This window comes from Drosophila kikkawai, chromosome 3L (genome assembly GCF_030179895.1).
Source record: "Drosophila kikkawai strain 14028-0561.14 chromosome 3L, DkikHiC1v2, whole genome shotgun sequence".
Taxonomy (NCBI): Eukaryota; Metazoa; Arthropoda; class Insecta; order Diptera; family Drosophilidae; genus Drosophila; species Drosophila kikkawai.
This window is the reverse complement of record NC_091730.1, coordinates 6799306-6821041: the sequence shown is the minus strand read 5'-3', so window position 1 is coordinate 6821041 and position 21736 is coordinate 6799306. Positions and strand designations below refer to the sequence as shown.

General features: G+C 40.5%; 2 protein-coding genes across 9 annotated transcripts in view; one reads left to right on the top strand and one right to left on the bottom strand.

The window, feature by feature from the left end:
* Positions 1-21736, bottom strand: part of Mp (collagen XV/XVIII-type protein multiplexin) — a 59505-nt gene that overhangs the window by 21689 nt on the left and 16080 nt on the right. Inside the window, exons 1-2 of one of the 8 annotated variants that reach the window (XM_070286051.1) lie at positions 20778-21018; positions 14234-14501 (exon numbers count right to left, since the gene is read on the bottom strand). The exons of 5 other annotated variants lie outside the window; for them this stretch is intronic. In XM_070286051.1, coding sequence (XP_070142152.1) covers positions 14234-14383 — 150 coding nt within the window. In that variant the 5' untranslated portion in view covers positions 14384-14501; positions 20778-21018. Of the gene's footprint in view, positions 1-14233; positions 14502-20777; positions 21019-21736 lie in introns of those variants that run through there. 2 more of the 8 variants (XM_070286052.1, XM_070286053.1) reach the window with 2 other exon arrangements.
* On the top strand, positions 7602-8651 carry LOC108073978 (uncharacterized). Its single transcript, XM_017165824.3, has 2 exons — positions 7602-7947; positions 8009-8651. The coding sequence occupies exons 1-2, from the start codon at positions 7699-7701 to the stop codon at positions 8474-8476; spliced, it is 717 nt and encodes a 238-aa protein (XP_017021313.1). The 5' UTR covers positions 7602-7698; the 3' UTR covers positions 8477-8651.

Below are 21736 nucleotides of genomic sequence, written 5' to 3'. Positions count from 1 at the left end.
ATATCCCGTTGCTGGCCAAACTCCCCTGACCAGGACCAGTCGTAATTGCCGCAAATCGAAATTTATTATTGATGTTAATTTGCAACAGTAACTGCCGCCCGGACACACTAATGTGCCGTGGTTTCAGATTTAGAATTACAATTAAGCATGCATATTTCACATTAGCCCAGAAGGGGCCCTGTAAGGATGATAACCCTTGGAGTCGAACTGCTAACCGCAGATACTAACTGCATACGGAACAGGGACCAACCAGGACACAAGGCACATGAAGACAATGAACCACAAACAATACCGGAGTGGGGAGTCCTTAGTCCTGCTCCTGTTCCTGGCTGCAGACTCACTGCCACAGATAGAGACACAAATGCTCAATGCATATTTGCCCATAAACCCAAACTCCTGCAAATAAAAATGGCAGCAAACACTCAGGCCCAGGACTCTGGTTTCACAACCAGGACTCGAGACCCAGTAGGACTCGAGACTTGGCTAAGCCACCGTAATAGCAAGCGCCCATTGTAGTTGTTGCACCCTGTGAATGATAGTAATGGCCGAGGAGCTTTTATGCTGCCGCTCAGTTAAAAAAGTTTTGTCTGAGACGCTAACTCGTTGAATTTCGGGTTAAAAGCGTGCTGGCTCTGAGGCTCACAATGGCTTAATATGCGCCCAGCCAGACACACACAGAATCTGGCTTTTGGGCCCGCAGTTTATGGAGAAGCGAGCAAATATATTTGCTCTATATCGCGATTGCCGGGAATTTAGCGAAGATAGGGAGACTGGAATAAGCTGCTTCTATTTCCAGTGAAATATTTAGTTACTTTTAAACACGTTCTGTTAAGTTAAAACCTTAACTTTCTAATGATCAATATAATCAATTGAACATCTTAAAGATTCCTTTGAATGAACAAGAACTTATTGTCTAGGAAAAATAATGTATTTTTATACTACAAGACTTTAATAAATATATCCAGAGTAACTTTATGATCATAATCTTAATAAAACTCAGCTTGTTGAACTCCTAGGCTTCTAGAATTCTCCCAAAGATACCCCATAATCGTGAAAACCTCCATTTCCGGCGCATAAACGCCACTAAACCCGGGGTCGATGACAAAGGCAAAGAGGGTTGAGTTTAGTTAGAAACAGGAGCCGGGGGGTATGTTTTGGCCAGAGATAGGAACCGAGGGGCTGTTACACACACGTGGGCCATCAATAGACATTGAAGTGAGCATTGTTCTCCATGTAGCTTGTTGCTGTTGTGCCATTGAGTGCGGATATTAAAGTTTTCTCTTTGTTTCTGGCTTTGCTTTTGTTTTGGTTCAAGAAAACTATGCGCCAAACAAATGGCTAGCCGGCGAAAATCACTGTCCGGAGTGAGAGCACGGGCATGAAAGCAATGTCCGTGTTCTGTCCGGACTTTTGTCCGTGGTCGCGTCCGTGTGGCCCAGTTTCCATTCGAGCACGTGGCCCCTCCTAGAGGTATGTGTGTGTGTGTGCAACAAAATTAGCGGCAAGGAAATTCACTTGAAACGGAAATTAAGCAGCAGGAAGTGGCATTTTTGGGCGTGAGTCGCCTCGTCGCTATTTTGAAGGTTTTCCTAGCCTCAGGTTCTCTCATTATTACCTGCATATTTTGGCTATGTAAATTAAAGGCAGAGAAAACTTCTCTTCTAGTCCAGCGCATGCCGGAAATTTTTTTAATGAAGTCGTCCCTGTATAAGGGTATCGTTGGAATAATAATTACTGTGGCTATAATATTACTCGTACATTTGCTTATCCAAGTATAAGCTTTCACATTCCGACTTATCCCTTGCTCAATGCGAATCTGCCAAAGGAAAAACTATCTGGTCATTGCAAAAAGGACTTAGCCTCGACGCCACCGGAGAACCCTTTTCGACCGCTTCTCGAGCACGACAGAAATTCAGAGCGATGAACTGATAAGAGGACATCAAAGCCGCTCGCCTCGGCCATATTGCGCACGACATCGAGCACAGGAGAGCCAAGAGGGGGCTATCGAAAAGGCGTAAGTAAATAAGTACACAATGAAAAAAATTATATTCAAGATATTGGTATTTAAAAAAGGAAAGTGATACTAATATTATGAGAATTTGTAAGACCTTTTTATCCTTTTTAAAAGTCTCAGAGAAAAATGTATAACAACAAAATAGGAGAAAATTGTACTACCAAATCTTGGCAGCTTGGAAAATAATCAGAATTTTTCCCAGTGCCTCCAGAGGATTGTCTCGGTGGACAAACGACAACACCGACCGTTGTGACAGAGGGTCAAGCGCAGACAAAGGCCGTTTTAAATAACGAAAAGCTGGCCGCAGGCAAAGGCAACATTTTCGGTGTCCTGGATCCAGGCGGAATATGATTTTAAGGTGAGCATTTAGTTTAAATAGTGTCAGGCCAGGGCAGGCTGAGCAGGATGAAGCACAGGATAAGGCGCCTCAGCAGGACGCGGAGCGGGCGGCAGCTGTAGGTCGGTCAAGTGGCGCAGAGTGCTCCGAGTGCCATGAGCAATTAACTGGGCTGAAAGTGCATGGGCCTGTGATGTGTGCACATGTGCTGTGTGCTGCTGCTGTGTGTTTGTGCATTTGTTGTTTGCTCTGCGCCGTACATAATTAAGGCCAGAAATGAACTGAAATGCGAAAGAAGCGGAGCAAGGACATGCCATGCCAAGGAGGCGAAGGCAGAGACGGTCGGTGAAAGTGCGGTAATATTTGCGCAGCAGCGAGGCATTCATTGCCTAGCAATGAGTCCTTTCCTCCTGACAAGGGTTCGCCGGGCGTATTGAAAATAAAGCAAATAATACGCAAATCGTTGACCCTTTTCCATTTCGCCATTTCGGTAAACCAGAAAGGTAGGCTGTGCCGGCTGCCCTTTGTCCGTTCTCCTCAGAAATGCCAGACACGTTTCATTTGCGATTCGCAGGACAGAACAAGAAAAAGGACTCCTGGCCACAGACGCTACCCACCGCTACCCACGCAGCTCTGCGGCTATCTGGCAATTTGTCAAAAATGTGTCAATAATGGAGATCGATTGGGGGCTCTTAAAAATTAACCGAAAATGGATTCCCGTGTACAAAACGAATGTGTGCCGAGTTGAATGGTTGGAATCCATTGCCAGGCAATAACTTTCCAATTGTCTCAATCGGAAACTTGTGAAAGAAACTTGTTCTAAAGAAACTATAAAAAGTTGTTTGCTTTTATCTGTTAAATAAGACTTATATATATGGGAAACAAGGCATATAGGAGGGTAGTTTATGGAGGTTTTTGGGATACCTTATTTGTATTTGAATGGCCTTTCTTTGAATTAATACGGTTTCAAATCAAATAAACAGAAGAAAGTCATTAGCTATCTAAACTTTTATAAGAAAATAACTATGCCTTTTAGCATTGAAGCCATAAACCCAACCAAACCTATGCATTAAACACATTCGGCACGAATTATTCACTACAAAAGTTAAAGCCTAGTTTGAACTATGCTCTTTTAATACCAACAAAAGTCGGCTGCCATTTACCTTCTAACATTCCTCGTGTTGTTCGAGTTAAATTATTAATTAAGCACAAATATTTAATAAGTGAAATTTACGGCATGCAGCAGCATCAAAACAAAGGAAAGCTTTAGGCATTAAGATTACCATAAACTTGTTTCCGCTGATGATGCTTCTGTACACTACATTTGTCGGGTCTCAAAACAAGGGGGCTGTTAACTTTTGTGAAATGAATGCCAAATAGTTTTCCAACTTTTTATTTAATAAACTATTTAACTATTTAATTATTAGAGTAATTAAAAATTATAAGGGTACTTGGAATTTATATATTAAAAAGCTTTTAGAGAACACAACGTTTATGTATGGATTTTAGTTTTCTATAACTATTAAAAGGAAACAATTTTATAATTACACATTTGTTAAAAGCTTTTTTACTCAGCTTACAAATGTTTGTATTCAGGTAGTGAGTATAGAAATTATTTTATATAGTGCTCTTCATTTAAATCAAAAGTTAGGCATTAACAAACTTCAAGCAATAATTAACTCCCACTTCCGTTTTGTAGTACATTATAGAGTATTAATAATTCCGCCAGGTTCCATGATAGCATTTTTATTTTTCGCATTTCGCTTTACCTCGTCTTATATAATGACAATGGCAGCCACTGCCAGCACAACAGCGGAAACGGATGTACATATTTTCGTCTCGCTCCGACACAGTCGGTGGCTTCTAATTCGCCTGCGTGTGCCTGTATTTGTGTTTGTATATCTGCCAGGGTATTTGTGTATCTGCATTTGTTAGCGTGGTTCGGGGAAACTCCCCGAATCCTGTCACTGCCACTGCACTCGCACCCCCCCGAAAAAGTTATGCCCAAGTTAATAGATAATTAACCATGCAAATTGCCGCGCAACAGTTTACAGATACGGGTTCCTCAGTCATCGTCATCATCATTGGCATCGTCATCGTCATTTTCATCGTCATCAGTTTCAGTGTCGCTGTGTCACCGGTTACATGCGTAAGCACTTTGACTGCGGCTGACTACCTGTGCCAGCTCCTACCTGTGGTATCATGCACAAGGAGAAACTGGTGGTTTGTTTTTAATAATTTAATTTATATGTGTTAAAACGTTTTCACAAAATAAAGTTCTATTGTATATATTAAATATTTGAGATATTATTTTACAATGAAATTATTTTAGTAAGTTTCGAAGAGCTGATTTGATAGCTGTAATTATTCTATCTATTTAACAATATTTTCATTTATTTATTTATAAATAATATATTATTTAACTAAATACAAAAATGTTGTTATTTTCTTTTCTTTCTTTTAATAATTTTTTATTTACAAATTTTAAAGGCACAAATTTAAATAGTTGACTAGTAAAAGCTGTTTCAAAATCTATATGTTAATGACATCTTTCCATAAAATATAATTTTTAAAATGTATAAATATTTGTTCCAGTGAACTTGTGCCTCCTGTTAGGTGTCTGTGCTCGTTTCTGGCACTGGCGTGCTCTCAAGTACAAAAGAATTAACTCTAATTACTTTGTAATGTTGATTAAGCATGTTAGAGCGCATTAAATATGTAAACGACGTTTTGACATTTTCAGCATATTTGCCAGCGACTTTTGGAGTGGCAAAAACTAAATTATACGTATGAGTTATGCGAATTTGGCGCTCGACTCTCCGGGATAAAAGCGAGTAATTTGGCAGGAATTTGGCTTAAATTAGCTGGCCGCAGAAATGTGCAAACAATTGAATTTCAATTCATTTCAAGGTATTCCAATCGCCTCACAAATGGCAATGGAAATGGCAATTGGGAATTGGAAAGGGGGGAATACCGAAAATGCTGAATTTAAATTCAACGTTATAGCCGCCAAACGACAGGCGGCCGACAGGGCCGACAGTCGACAACAAACAAATGCCATTGGTGTCTGGGTAGATTCAGCTTTGAGCTGGGAACTTGGAGCTCGAAGCTCGCAGCTCGGAGCACGGAACTCGACCTGGCCAAGGTACTCTGCCCGGGTCATAGCATAGTTTCTAAATCACTTTCTGACAGCCGTTTCGGCCCCTCCGTAAAAAAAGGAAAACAGTGAAGCGACCGAAACGAGGATAACAATCGCAACGTCAAAAAGTTGCGCACTTTTTGTAATTTTATTTTATTTCCGTTTAAATGCGTGCCACATCCCCCTCGTTGCCACTTTTCACAGTTCGGATGAGCTGGGCTGAGGTTTGGCGCGATTTTAAAGCTAAATTATAGCTACATAAATTTTTACGGCCCCCGGTTTTCAGAAAGCGAAGCTGGCGGACTTCACGGAAAAGGCCAAATAAGGCGGTGTGTGTGTGTGTGTGTGTGTGTGCCCAGGTGCAGGACTTAATTCTCTTTACTCTACACTTGACTTTAGCGCTCTTTTTTTGACACTTGGCGGCCGTTTCACATTTTATTTGATGCCCATTTTCATTTTTTTCTTTACCGGTTTCGCTTTTTTTTTGTTTTGCATATAATCAGAATAAATTACTTTGCACATTTTGCGGCACATAAATTATTTAAGACATAGTCGCATCAAAGCACAGAGAGCACATAATACAAAACGGAAAAGCGAATCCTCAGTCACATACGATTCTAAGGATATATGTACAGTGGGGATACGAAAAAATAGTGGCATTGAAAGAGTCTTAAAAAAGGAGCAGCCTTAAGGTTTATTTAGATATTAGTAAAGGGAACATTATTATATGCTTTATTATTTATTTTATTTAATTTGTAGTGATTTTTTCTATAAAGGAAGCCATCTTGATTATTTAAATTACATTTTTCAAATACTGTTTAATAAAATATAAGGGTTGCCCGTGTCCGTGAGCAGCAAACAGAAATGACTATCTAAATACAGCCAGAGAAACAGAAATGGAAACATAAACTGAAACCTAGAAGCAGCATGAGTAGAGAGTGGTGGAAGTGGGTGGGAAATCCGTGAGGCGGTGGGGTTGGGTGACAGTCCCCCGTCAGGGGACCAAAAAAACAATGAGACGGCAAATGCCAACCGCATAGTGACAGATTTTTTTTAATTTTGCTAAAAACCCACGACTAATTCTCAAACGAGCTGACACAAATCTCGAAAAGTTTTTGCGCCAGCGTTTTTGCAGAAAAGCGTCTGTCTCTCGGTCTTTCAGTCACTTTGTCTTTCTGTCACAGTGCCTATCCGGCAGCCTGTTTATCTGGGGGATAGAGGCAAACACACACATATACATAAACGAATATATATAAAATGATATATATGTATATATATACCAACTGCAGCAGAAGAGTTTTGGGGAGCTCAGCTGAGCAGCTGAAAGCTTATGGTTTTTAGCAAATGCGAAACGGATTTTAAATTGCTCATACAAAATGTAATTAATTGAGTTACGCACACCTGGTCAAGACAAGAAAAGGCAAATCTTATAAAAATATATAAAAGAAATACACTTTTATAAAAATAAACATAATCATTTGAAATCACTGTTTTAAACGTATACAACAATTAGAAGCTTAGGATATCCACATAAAACAATTAATTTTAATTAAAAGTATATGCAAGTACAAAAATAAGAAAAATATATTATTTAATTCACAAGATTGCCACCTGTTTTGCGCAACTAATTAAATCATATGAAGATATAGCCACAGTTCTCTATTTTCATGACTATTTTTCGCTTAATTAATTCATTGTGCTTGTTTTTACTTCCATATTTATGTTTTTGTAACCCGCAGACAAGGGCCAGCCATGGCATTTCATTGTTGGCCTTAACTGCCTTCTACAATTAGTTTAAAACGAGAAACGAGCTCGCATTTTGTGTTTTAACCAAAATAAAATAAAAACTCCCATTGCGCATAAACCAACACGTTATGTGTGTGTTTAAGATTTGTCAGTGTGTTTATGCGCCAGCATGAGTGTTTGTGTGTTGATTTAGACAGTTTTATAAACCCAAAGCAAACAGACTATGACAACGTTGCGTATACGCAGCGTAAACCGTTCTCCTGAGGCAGCAACAGCAAATTATTTACCACTCGAGATACATTTCAAAAGGGGAAGTCCAGAAAGAAGGAAGGAAGTTAGAGTGAGTCTAACATTCTTTGAAATTTATGTCAGAACCGTAACTTAAAATGCTATTATAAAACATAATAAACATAGTTTCCCCGTATTATCTAACCCCCATTTTTTGTAATTACTTGACTAACAATGCATTCCACTAATAATAATCAATATAAACTGCTGAAGCTAGGTTCCAAAAATACCAAAGGCTCGGAGGAGATCTGCCAGCTGCGCCAACTCATCGTTGAATTGATGAAGCCAAAACTAGCTCAACTTCGAGAGATCCTGGAGATCCGCATTGTGCCGGTCACGCGAGACTATTACGACGATGAGGTTGAGGACTGGTGGCCGGATTATGAGGTATTCTCTGACCCTCATCCCATCAGCGATATGAATGTAAGTACTCAGAAAACATCTATAGATCAGCATTTAATATTATTTCACTATCTGCCTTAAGGGTTTCCTGGTCCTCACCCAAGATGTTCTAAAAAGCATGCCCGAGGATTTGAAATCGATCCGTAAAAAACTCAACGATGCCTATTTAGCAGCGAAACCCGAAAACGTAAAGACTAAAACTAGAAAATACTGCCTGGTGGAAGAACTGATCGAAGACCTGATCAACTTTGTGACCAACTTTAGTCGCCTGTGCACTAGGATCCTTGAGGAGCGCCGGAGCCTCCACGACATGGCTAACCAAACACTGGACACCGGCGATCGGATCAAGCTTAAGGTCTTTGACGAACGCACCTTGGTGCAACTTCAGTCACGAATCTTAAGCCTGCGAAACTACATCCGAGACTTCTCTGCCCTGTTCGAGGCACCTGTAGAAACGAAAGAGGAAGCCGCTGTTGGACCTCAGGCTAAGCTCGCCAAACTCGGCCAGGGAACGCTTCAAACGGTAGCCGTAGATAAGGCCCAGCACTAAGCCGGTCCGATCAGGAAGTCATCTGCTCGTTTATTCCCAAGGCATAGCTTCCATCGTTTCCTTTGTTCCCTGTGCCCGAACTTAGGCCACGTTACAGACACAGATACATGGCTCCGCCGGCGATGGGGCAGTAATAAAGAGTGTTCGCCTCCAGTGTATTGGAGTATCTGGGAAAGCTTTTTATGCTTCAAAGTCAATATAGTAGTGTGCCATGTACAGAGCGCACAGTTTTAAAACGGTAAGTATGCCTTTCAGTTACGTGGTCGTGTGTGGTGACACACTTACCCCTCCGCCGCCCAGTAAGGGTGGATAGGGGATACGGATCTGCCCCAAGTCACCCGCCCACCCAACAACCAACGGCCCCTTGTCAATGGGCTGTTAGTTGCTCCGAGCACAGACGCCATTCAAGCGGAAATGCAGCACCGAAAGCCGGCTACGAGGTGCACTGAGGAAAACGCATTAAACATAAGCATTTCTAAATGAAATGAGAAGAAAATGTAAAGCTTAAAGAATAAATAAATGCCATTGCAAAAATCATGAATATCTTTTTGAAAGATTATTCTAAACGTGAATGGTATCCATAATTTAATAATTTCTTTTTTTTACTTATTTACTAAGTAAATTAAAATATATTTTAAAATATTTCCCTAACATCTATATTTTTTCTTTCTCTGTAAGCGAGCAACGGGCACACGGCAACGAAAAAAGAGCCAGAACCGGAGAGCCAGAGGCAGAAACCTCCATGTGAAGTGTGTCATCAGTTTAAGGTTTTTGTGGGCAGCTCTCACACACTTGCACACCCCCTTACACTCGCTCACCCACACACACACAGGGAGAGGGACGACGACGATACGGAGACCCACTCTCGAGACCAAACCAGCCCGTATTTTCATAATAAACAAATGGGTTGTATGGTTGGTTGGCTTAACTTTCGGGCTGCCAGCAAGTCGCAAGATAGCAGATAGCGACAGCCACCGTTCCGTATTTGTTAGCACAAATCAGTGCTATTTATATTGCGGCGGTGGAAAGGTATATCCTCGGTATATCCAGCCCCATATCTTCAGCCAGAAGACCGAAGCCCCTAGTCCCGATCCCCAGCCCTGTCGTTTCGAATCCGACCCCTGGGGCATCGAAGTGCGTGGCGGTTGTCAACACGCTTGCCAACTGCAGTTCAGCTGACTCCGAGGGCTGCACTGCATCCAATTTGCAGAGCAGCGGGAAAAGTGCCGCGCACTCAGCTGCAGATGCATTCGTGGTGAAAAGTCGCAGAATTAACAAGCTGCTTATCTACATCTGCACTGGGAATATAAATTAGGTTTAAATATTGTTTAAATTCTTGGGGAAATATTTTAAGAATTAGTGTCCAGGAACTGATGATCAGATTTTTAAAGAAACTTGTTGTTAATGTTGTAGAAAATATCTCAAATATTTAAAAATATATTTTATCTCAATTCCTGAAATGCAACCGCATAGTTGCTACCAAAAGGTAACGACATCTGCTGCAGGTTGTCAATGCAACAAGTTCAGAGAAGGAAACTTTGTTGTGCCTACTATCTCACTGACGAAACCGCACAAGTCGCGGAAAAGTTTCGCTATCTATGCCATCGAAAATGCGACTTTCCACCGTCCTCGAACTCGAACTTCTGGCGCAGCACAATAATAAATTTATTACGGACGCTTGGCAGGGCGTGTCGACATCGTCATCGACTTTCGAGTTCAGAGTTGCCTCCAAACTCCATAGTTCCGAGGCTTCAAGGCTCCGCGGCACCCGAGTTCCTTGGGTGCGTGCAAGTCGCTTCCATTTGCCTGCTAACCCGTAGTTATAGTGGCATGCTGCGCTTTAATAAAATATTATCATAAACGTAACGGAAGCTAGTTTTTCATATGCTTATTCCCAGCCCGTGGAAGAAGCTTTCACAAATATCCGTATCCGCCGTATGTTTGCTCCGGCAGTGTTTCCCTTTGCTGGATCGCAAAGGGGGTAATATGTTTTCATAAATCAAATGTACGGAGCGTTGCTCAATATTTAATGTTTTGCCTTTCGGAATTTATACACATCAGGAATGTGTGTGTATATGGGGATTAGATTTGAAATTTCCTGAGCATGACACTCATGAATATGGGAATCGTCCTGAGCTCGGAGTCTCTTTATTTTGTGTGAGATTTCAGACCATTTACTTGTGTGGAATTCCAAGCATTTAGGAACTGCCTTTAAGAAATTAAAGATAGTTGAGTACTTGGGGAATTTAATTTGGGAAATTATTTAACGAACTTGGGGCTTATTTGCTAGGAAACTAGAATTCGTTTCCTTGCACTTTACACAGTATTTTGTTTGTGGGTTAGCTGGAAAACTTTGCTGCTATTGCTGCTGCTGCTTCTGAGGCACTCGGATATTTTCATTATTTATTGCCAGCCACGAATGCACTCACACACACACACACACGAGTGGGAAAATCTAAGGGAATGCTTTTCCGGTAGTTTTTTATTGCTCAATCGAGACGTTGCTGCCTGGTGTGGGTAGTGAGTTAATGCTAATGGCTGGCTACTTTGTTTCTACTCCATTCTACCAGGAATGTCGATTCGTAGTAAGTGCGGGCTGTCCCTTTGGCAGCCCCTTTTATTAATTGGAATTGCGCAGCAAATAAATGAGATCCAACGACAGACAGACAGGCGGTAACACACAATGCTTGGCAGCTCATAAATGTCCAAACGACTTTCGACGACTCAACGAATCGCTAAATGCATTAACTATAATTGGCTTTTCGACTAATTTCGCTTTTGGGGTAATTAGGCGCTAATGAAACCTAATAGACCTTCCTGACAAGCCACACATCGCGACCGCGGAAGTTTCGGGGGAATCAGTCAATAAGCCAACTGCCTCTGGCGGTGGATAACCACCGAGTATTAGGCAAGGACAAATTGCCTGTCAATCTACCTGTAATTTTTATAAATTTCCAATTGTTCGATAGTCGCGCTCTCCTTTCTTTCCTTGCCGACTAACCGGTTTCCCCTCTTTTTCACCCGCCTCCTTACAGGATTGTAATTAACAGCGCCAAGGAAACTAGGAAAATAGCGGCAACAACCACGGAGCGGAGGAGGTTTTGTAATGTAAGCCACTGCTAATGAACCCATTGCCTGTTTCAGAGCGGGCGGTGGCGATGGGAGGTGCCAGGTGAGACAGGTGATACAGCCCATGCAGAAACGGCTTTATTAACAGAGCGACTTCACCCCACGCTCGTTGGTTCTCTCGTTTTTAGATTTTTATTACTAAACTTTGTTTCTTTTGGTTGTTGGGCTCGTTTTTCTTTTCCCGTTCACCACATACATTTTCCAGGGCACTGAGAGAAATTAGGGAATATTATATTTTAGAAAAATATATACATTTTATGACCTTTAAAGTAAAGTTTCTTCCTTCGTTTATTTATATTTCAGCAAAATTGTCTTGGATTGAAGAAATTAATTCTGTATTTTCTTTTTCCCTAATATAAATCTTATATAATATATCTAATTTCACTAAATTTTTCCCTCTGCACTTAAATGGAAATAAATGGAAAAATAGAGCTAGGTGCTGGGACTAAGTTTCCATATCGAAGTCAGCCCGTTAACGCTTGTCGACATTCACTTCGCCCGTTCTCATGCGACACTTTGAATGTTTTAAATGGTTTTTTATTGCCTCGCCCCTTCGCCATTTGCTTTTCTCACTCTTTACGCCTTCCTACTGCCTGTATCCTTGTTGTCGCCCTCGTCCCGTTTCGCTGCTGCATAAAATTAGTTTAATCACTGTTTTCAGAGTCCGCACGGGGGGCAAGGCAGGTGAGAGCGAGCCAAACCCATAAGTAAGCGTAAATAATGTCAAAGCAGTGCAACTATGGGGAAGGACATCCCAGACCGGCCCAACCCAGCCCAGCCCGGCACAGGGCCTGCCCGCCTGACACCACGCACCTCCCAACGCCGCCATCGCCTTCGCCATCCTGCGGGTGTCAATAGAAACATTAACTGGGCGTGCTGACAAAATTAGCACAACAATTATGCAGGTATTAGTCGAAGTTTGCTCGTATTGTGGGGCCCCGATTGGTAGGTCCTTTGGGGCAGGTCCTTCGGGGCGGAAACAACGGAGGAGAAGCGTTTGACACGAAAGAAGCGATTGTATTAACAGGGGAACAGGAGGAGCCCTTTGCTCTTTTTTTTTCTGTTGGGACTTTTTGAAGGGACCATTATTTGTTTAAATTATAACGAACTTGTACAACTTTCCAGGGAAATGAACTTGTAACTAAGCAGTCTATAATTTAAATATATTTCTATGTTTCAGAGAAAGAAAGATATAAGTTTGTGATACAATTTTATAAATATATTAGATATATTTTGATAATTTCAAAAATAATACTAATAAATATTTTTTTAAATTTATTTTTCTGTTTAAAGTTTGAGTTTTATATCCAAAATTATAAAACTCTTAAATTATTTAATTATACCTTTAATTATTTAAACTACGTTTCAAATTAACATACTTTCACTGGTCACAAAAGGAAAATAATACTTTTTAACATTCTTTTGGCTCTCAAAAAGAGGTGAGTAAACAACCAAAGCCCATTAAAGCGATGAAAGGAGAGAAAAGCACTTTGATAGAATATCATCTAGCATTTTAGACAACAAAACACTCCACCCATTCACCGAATGGATTCCGCAAAAGAGTCGCAAAAACTCGCATTGCGTATACGCCATGTTGGACAATAACAAAAAAGCAACAAAACTTAACCCCAGCTCGTTACGGGACAGGTGAGCGGACCCGTGTCAGGTTTATCAATTTATCTTGTGACCGAGCGTCGGCAACAAAATACTTATAATGTGCTCTAATAATTGCAATGGCTTTTTATTTATACGCTCCGCAAACAACAGCAGAGGTCTCTCCTCACCTGGGGGTCGACACAGGTAACGGGAGGCAGGTGTGCTCGGCCAGAGCGAAATGTGCTGTTGTCATGAAACATTTGTCACAATAAACTTTATTTGTTTTCGTGTAGTGCAGGAATATATCCACAGTAAGAAATCAAATGGTGTGGCAAAACCATGTGTAAATCAATACAATAAAATATTTTTGGGTTTGAAAACTTATTTTTTAACAAATTTTAGAAAAATCTATATCCAAAGCTTGCAAATAAACTTTTCTAGGGCACATCAAATAACTATTTCGTTGCGAAACTATTTTATTTTATTTCCTGTGTACATCCTCGCATGCTTTATTTGCTCTCCGCTCGCTGTGACTGCGAGGATGTTTGCCAGTTTGTGTTTAAAAGTTTTCCTAACTTGTTGTGGGTGCTGGCTGTTAGTTCTCGGTGTGTGTATGTTTGGTGGGTGCGTGCTGGACTCGCATAAGCTGCGATACGGCCGTATCCCCGACCCATCAAGTGACCCTCCTCACCCATCCTGGTCACTGGCGGAGCAAAAGCAATCCCAGCCCTGGAATTCGCCTCGCTGCGGTGACATTTGTTTGTATTTAAAGGGGCAGGCCGGCAGGATGTCAAGCATTTAGCATTACACATTACACACACTCCCATTACACAGTTCGTAATGTTCAAATACTTGGCGGCGTTGGCGGGTCGGAAAAGAAGTCAAAAGCGCCGCCAGACACGTGTTGATTATGATTATAATTAATTGGCTAGTTCTTTTTAATTAGTCTGAAATGCCATTCAGTTTAAACGCAACCCAAAAAACTTGTTGCGGTTCGAGGTTATGGGGGGTTTTCTAGTTGGGGTTAGTTACCTGAATCCTAGCTGCCACCCGCTCGCCATTGTAGCGGTTGGGATTGAACCATCCCTTCGTGGAGCCCGTCACAAGGACGATGCCGAGCAGGAAGAATAGAATCAGCGCGGTAATCACGAGCTTGGCACGCGTCGATATAACCATTGCCATTTTGTACGATATTTACACGTCCCGACACCGACACCGATTCGATATACAACACTTATGCCACTACGAAATCAACGCGAACGAACGAACAAACGAAAAACCCGGCGACGAATCGAATTGCCTGAAAGAAAATGCATAAATTGAAATATTAATTAGCTGAGGGTGGGTATATTGCTTTGCCACCGTCACACAAATGGTTTGGATTTTGGTTTTGGTTCGTTTTCGCTTGTCACAGTGCTGGGAAAGGTACTATAGTTGGGGTACAATTTATATTTTTAAACCTATTATGGTGGCTGTTAAAGGTAACATGGGTTCCATAAATCAGACATGTCGCGGGCATTTGTGTATTGAACTTGTAAATTGCAAAAGCAGGAGTTCTCGTTAAATGAAATTCACCTTAAGGGCTTCAAGTTGAAAACATATGTACGATAAAATCAAGCTTGTTAATAAAATTTTCTCACTTTAACTGACACCTAAAATTAGACAATAAGTTAACTTCCGGCGCTGACTTCCTTCTCCAAACTGTAAGTGGACAATAGGTACCTAGTCCTAGGTACAACTAGCCATATCTTTCACATCTCTGATTATTGAGATGTCGGCAAGTGTATTTGACCCGGCTGGACTTTGGCTTAGGGATATTGCTGGCTGTGATGCTGATGCCTAATGGCTTTTGTGGCCAAGTATTAACCTTGCGAACTCCCCTCCTTGCCTTGCACTATGGGGAATTTTGCCATTTCCGTGGTATTTAGTCATTTTATCAAACTTTAAATATTTGAGTTTTTTTTATGTAAACATATTAAAAATATATGGCTCTATAAAATGTAGTACCAGAAATGTTAATTAACAGTGCACTGTTAAGCCTATCCACTGTTAAAGTCGGCTGTTGTAGCCAAAATGCACGTGATTGAAAATAGCTATTTTTTATTCGGTTACTTTGAAATTGAAAAACTAAAAAGTAGAACCAATTTTTGATTAAAGTTTTGATGGAGACCAATAGTATTGGTAATTATTATGTGTTGTGTGTACTAATACATTGATCTGTGCGTGTCTTACTGATATATTGCGATTTTTCTAAGTGTTCCTCTAAGGAAATTTTTTTGAGAAAATATTTAACTTTAAAGAGACCTATAAAAAATATATGTCTTTGTATTGCTGTACGTCCGATATATGTTGTAGAGGCATTCATTCTAAATAAAAGGCAATTTGTCTCAATGTGCACAAATCCGCACAATCTGCGTAATTTAATTTTTTTTGCAGGTCTTTTCGAGCAAATTTTACCAAGAAAAAACCATTTTTCAAGTTAATTACATATAAATATTAATGTGTCAAATCATTTTACCTGTTTAAAAGGCAAAAGCTAATTTTTTTGCATTAATGTAAGTGCCAAATGGAAGTTATTAGCGAATTTGGAGGCCTGGACCTCTTTTATGAAGAAATTGAATATGAAAATTACGTTTTTTATTTTATATCTGACGAAGAGCTTGAAAATTAAGACAATGTATTTTTTTTTATTATGTTTATAAAATATATTAGTAAAAAAAAAAAAAATTCACCTTATACACTTAAAAAAATATATATAAAAATAAAAAAATCGTCAAGCGAGGGCGGAACCACGCCCATTTTTCCAAAAATCATTTCTTATGGAGTCCATAATTATAATAAAAAAAACCGTTTCGAAATATATTACTTAGTTTAAAAGTTATTAATTAATACCATAAAAATGGCCAAATTCCCCATAGTGCCTTGGCGCAAGATGTTTGCCCGGAGGACGGAAGGTGCTTTCCACCGCCACAAAGCGTTTTTGTACACATGCCACAAGCACTCACACATGTAGCGTAAGGAGCTCGCTCTCACGCACACACACATACACACACATAAACATAAACACACGCCCCTTAACAGGCACTCGACCAAGGACCCCCGACCCTCACGCTCACTTCCTGTAAACGCTACAAATGTAATACGTTTTATTTAATTCTGCTTCCCGTTTTTTCTTTTTTTTTTTTCTTCGCCTTCCACCCGTCGCTTGTCAGCATTTTCTCACTGATTTGCGGCGCCAAGGGTGGCGGCTGAAAAATATGGCCGCAAGTGTGGAAAGGGCTTGTTGACACCCTGTAGAAATGGAAAGCAGGCTTTACCTTTTTAACACAAAAAAATATAAAAAATCTTTCATTAATAACCAAAGTTTAAATAGTTTTGGAATTATTTGTTAAATTTTGTTTCCTTTTCAATTACAATTCTTTTATTTATTTTTGTACACAACCAATTTAATTTCAAAGTTAAAACCCTTTTTAATCCCAAATGTCAGGGGGTAGCACTTGAAGTAAACTTTACGAAAAGTTAAGCTGCCAACAAGTTTATTTGGAAAAAATATTGAATTATAGCAACGTCAAAAAGGCATGGAATGAAGGCAGCTCTGAAAATTGGTCACATGTTCGCAAGATGTCTTGCTTCAGGACCTCTTCACTTTCCAGGATTTTCTTTATTTTTTTTTTTTGGCAACCGCATAAAGGCATAAGCCGAATGTTTCGCAGCGGGTTATGAGCGTGTCCTTGAGCCAGTGCACCCCCGAAAAAAATGAAAGTAAAATAAAAATAAAAATAAAAAGCGAGCAGCAACTTTTGCCAACCTACATAATTGCGGCAAAAGTTGGGCCAACGCACACACTCGCACTCACACCCTCTCAGAGAGATACACCCACACAACAACAACTTATTACGGGGCTAAGAGTTGGCTCACAAAAGTATGCTACTGCTACAGCCAGCGCATAATTACGATAATCGTGTCAGTCTGGAGCCACCAGGAGCAGCAGCAGCAGCAGCAGCAGCGTCCATGCGCTCACCTTAAGTCTTTAACACCCGGCCACGCCCTCGCCTCCAAAAATACTGGCAACACGCCCTCTATTCAGGCCCGCCTTCGGGCCATCTTCAGGGGAAAAGGGGGGTCCAAAAACCAACCAGTTATTGAGTCAACGAGTCGGCGGCGGCGGCGGCGTAACACAAACTTTTTGTGTGCCTCCCAAAAGTGGAAGTGGAAGCCAAAAAGAAACTTTTTTTATGCCAAGTCAAGCGACTGGCCCACACCTCGGAGTCCCACCATTCACCTCCTGCGTCCTGCGTCCTGCCTCCTGTTAACTTGGCATTCTTCACGCGGCATTAAAATTCTGCGACTGCAGGCACACAAGCCGAGTTTAAGCTTAAAGTTTGACGCGCGGTTCAAGTTTTCTAATGAAATTACCATCTCCTTTGGTCCTCAGTCCTACTTTTAATGAAAAGGGGCAAGCTTGCTGATGCTACTGCTGCTCCTTAAACAGGACGAAAAAAAAGAGAGCGCACAAAAAAGGACAGTGGAGTGCGATAAGAAGGAAATTTCATATCTTTTACCAAATTAAGTACACAGAAATGAGTAACGACTTTTGAAGTTGTCATGGTAGCCAAAAAGTTAAATCCAGCCAGGGGAAAAAGAAAGTTTCAAAAGGGGGGAGAATATACATAGTAGTTGGGGGAAAAACCTTTTTCGGACATTAGCGCCTAATGAAGATAATGGGGCGACATATTTAAAAAGGGTTCTTCTTCTCCAACGCCCAAAAACCAAAAGGTTTATGCCAACTCATCTCGTAAGTGTGTGTGCACAGAGAATAAAAATGAAAATATTAAATAATTTAAATTCTTATATTATGAATAAGTTATATAATTTGGAAGTTATGTTAACAAGGATAAAAAGCATACAAAAATTATTTTCTAAATAATTTGAGAATATGTTTTTATGTAAAATGAATCAAATTTTTTCTCTCCTATTTCTTTTCTTAGTGTCTTTGGGGTTTCCTGTGCTGGTTTTCCGTTTGACATGTAATTTTTAATAAGCACCGTTTTCCGCACAAACTTCCCATTTTCTTTGGGCCTTTGTGTGCAGTTATCAGTGACAAGGTCGGGATGGGGGAATGTGTCACACATGTATCCTTAATATGAAGGCGGAACAAAACAAAACGTCACTGGAAGAAATGTCTAATGTGTAACCTCAGGCTTCTGTGACTTCTGTGAGCGTTTGATCGATAAGCAGAAACGGTCTGACAGCTCCTCCTCCGTGTCCCCCAGCTCCTACCACAACCCATGTTATCCCCGCACACAGGACACCATATAGGGGCTACGCTACGGTGGGAACGGGGACGCGTGTTCCCAATGATTAAAACGCGCTCATGAAGTCTCAGCTTAATTAATAACAACCCAAATAATCGGGCGCACACGGATAAGGGATATGGGTTTTGGGAATGGAATGGAATGGAATGTGGGGCGTTGCTATCAGCTCGTATAATTAAAGTCAAAAATTTGCATAATTTATGTTTATTGGTGACGCCCCATTGGTTGGTATGGATTTCCGCCTCTCGCCTCTCGCCTTGGGGTAGCCATAAAATTACAAAATAATCATAGTTTGTCGTTATACCCTCCTACTCCTACTCCATACTCTAAAGCCATCAAAGACATTTCCGTTCAGTTCGCATTTTTGTAAGGGTTTTATGTGGCTGCCAGAGCCTCAGCAGCCCACTAGACCCACCAACGTTCATAAAATAGGCACCGAATATGTACGACTTTAACGACCTGCAGCTCTAGACGTAATAAAAAATCCATTTATGGGAATAAATACAAAAGGTACCATACATGTGTTCGGGTTGTTTGGGTAAAAAGCTCATGGACGTTCTTCAAGCAGAAATAAATGCGGTAAATGAGTACTGAAAAAGGGATCTAATGTCGTAAAAATGATGGAAAAGTAATCAAAGTCAATGAATTCGCATATAATTTATTTATTAGAAAATTCGGAAGTCAATTCATAAGGCCCTAAGAAATATTAAGACTTGTTTTAAGATTAGATTTAGTAAAAATAAAATTTTTGTTTTGAATGAGTGAATATAATTATATTTATTCTGTTAGTAAATAAAAAAAAACCAAAGGCAAAGTACAATTATATTAAAAATCATTTTAGCATTCTTGTTCATGATTTTCTTTAAATTTCAATATAAAATTCTACAACTCTCCCTTAATCCATTTTAGCAACATTTGCCTTAAATCCAAGAACTTGGCCTAGTTAAGAATGCCAGAAACAATAACAAAATATAACTATATTTTCAATGAAAACAGCAAAGCAATTATTTTTTAAACCAAACACTTTTGTATGTGTTTTTTTGGCTACATGCAGCATATTGACCAACTATGAACTAACAAAACAATATAAACTGGTCAATTTCATGCGAGCCAACGTATGCTTTTGATGGCCAGGACATGAGTGAGTGTTTAGTCGAAAACTAATTTCCAACACAATCGAGTGGGAGTTGGCCCTGATATGTAAATAAACATTACAAATTGAATTTCAAAATTGTGTCGGCATAATGGCCTGTAATATTGCATTATTAAGATAAATTGATAAATTTACGAATCAAAATTACATATTATGAGGGATGTTGTAAGTCAACGCTGCAAACAGCAAAAACAAAGCAATCAGACTGGTATATTTTAATGCATATTAGCTTAGTACACACACACATAACCAGGCCCAGAGATGGCGGTCCATGAATATTTATGATCACTTAGGCCGAGAGAACAGCAGAGGAAAGTTTGTTTTGTAATTGAAATTTTGTGCAGGCTGCACTCAGAGAGATCATCATATGCAATTAAATGCTGCTGAAATGGCCAAGGACTTTAAAGTTTAAGCCGCCATACTTTTCAGTCGGTCGTCTAGTCCTTTAAAGGGTTAACTTTCGCTTTATGCTCACGAGGCCGTGCTGGGCCCTTTTGTTTGAGCCAACTCCCGACGCCCATTAAAATCCAGACCGCGGCAGCCATCGCTTGCCAGCGTTTTTATTTAATAAATAAAACGTATTTTCCTTTGCCTTTCGGCCATATGCGAAGAACGCGGAACGCCGAATGCCGAACGCCGAGCGAACGAGCGAAGGCAAAGACAAAAGGCGGGCGGCCAGCCCACAGTATTATAAATGTATACATATTACGCATACGCCCTGTGCTGCTTTAATATGCATATGCAGGAGCAATGGGTGGGAAGTTGGGCAAATGGAAAGTGGAAGGCCTGTGACGAGTGGGAAATGGGTAATGGGAGCTCGGAGCTGGGAGCTGGGATATGAGGAAAAAGCCAGCTCTGTCTGTGGTTAGTGACGCGTCGGGCGAAAACAGTTTTCGCTGGCGCTTTAATGAGTTTGCCATTGATTTAGGCGCGCCAGCCAATCCAAATGGGGCCCTCTATATCCTGGTCATATAGCCAGGACTTGGGGCTTTGACCCGGACCATCCAGCGTGTCATAATTTATGCGCGAACCGTGTTCAATTTGATGGGCGACATTCCAAACCATTTGTGTGCGACGAGGGGCCCTTATGCCATCCGGCCATATTTACCTTCAAGCCAACGAACAACGAACGCACTGGGATCTCACTAGTCAGTCACTTTAAATTATGGGATTTGCGATATGCGGGATATGCAATGTAATACGTTTAAGGGTTAAACTGGGTTTATGCACGCACGCGGGGCAAAAATATTGAATATGTTGACAAAAATCACAGATAATTTAATTGCAAATACTTTGCTTTATTTATAGGTATGAGTTTTGCTTTTAAAATTTATTGTAATTGTGAATTATGGATTCGATTTATTCGGGCTCATTTGTAATTACAAATGACAGCACATGTTATGGTGCTTTCGGTTTTTCTCTTTATTGTACTTTTCGCTATTTAATTTAATTTTTTATTTATCGTTTTAACCGCGCCAACCGTTCGGTGTGTTTCTTAGCTTTGACGTCGTGCTGTGCAATTAATTTACTTTTTCACACCACATGCACTTTGGCATTGTGCAATTGATTGATTTCCATTCGAACAAGCTCGCAGAGTGCAGATTTTTTTGTGTGTTTTTTTATGTTTTTGTCTGGTGGGAGTTGGACAGTGAATGTGCTTGGGTTTAGTTTGCCTTCTCCTCCACTTCAGAACTGAGTTCCTAACGAATTTCTCGCGAAAACAACGATGACGAAGACGACGCGATATAACAATTGCAACTGGTATAACAAGGGTAACGGTAATTGCTAGTCTGATATCTGGCGTTGATATCCTTTGGGACTGTTTCCCATTCGCGATATGTGCGTTCTTTACTGATATGATCGATTGCCAGGATATTCATATATTTCTCGGGGGGGGGAACACTTGTGCGGCAGCTTTGGTTTACGGTTTGGAGTTCAGGAGTTCAGCGATCGAATTTTCAAACGCTTGCGCGGCCTCTCCTTCATCTTTGGTCGCATAATTGAATTTTAATTGACTCGATTCCGGGCCAGTCACTTAGGTTCACTTAGGCGAGCATATTTCATTCG

Excerpts from the sequence above, each read along its gene's own strand:
- LOC108073978 (XM_017165824.3), top strand. The coding sequence starts at position 7,699 with ATGCATTCCACTAATAATAATCAATATAAACTGCTGAAGCTAGGTTCC. Across the intron at positions 7,948-8,008 it reads ATCCCATCAGCGATATGAAT|GGTTTCCTGGTCCTCACCCA; the intron begins GTAAGTACTCAG and ends ATCTGCCTTAAG.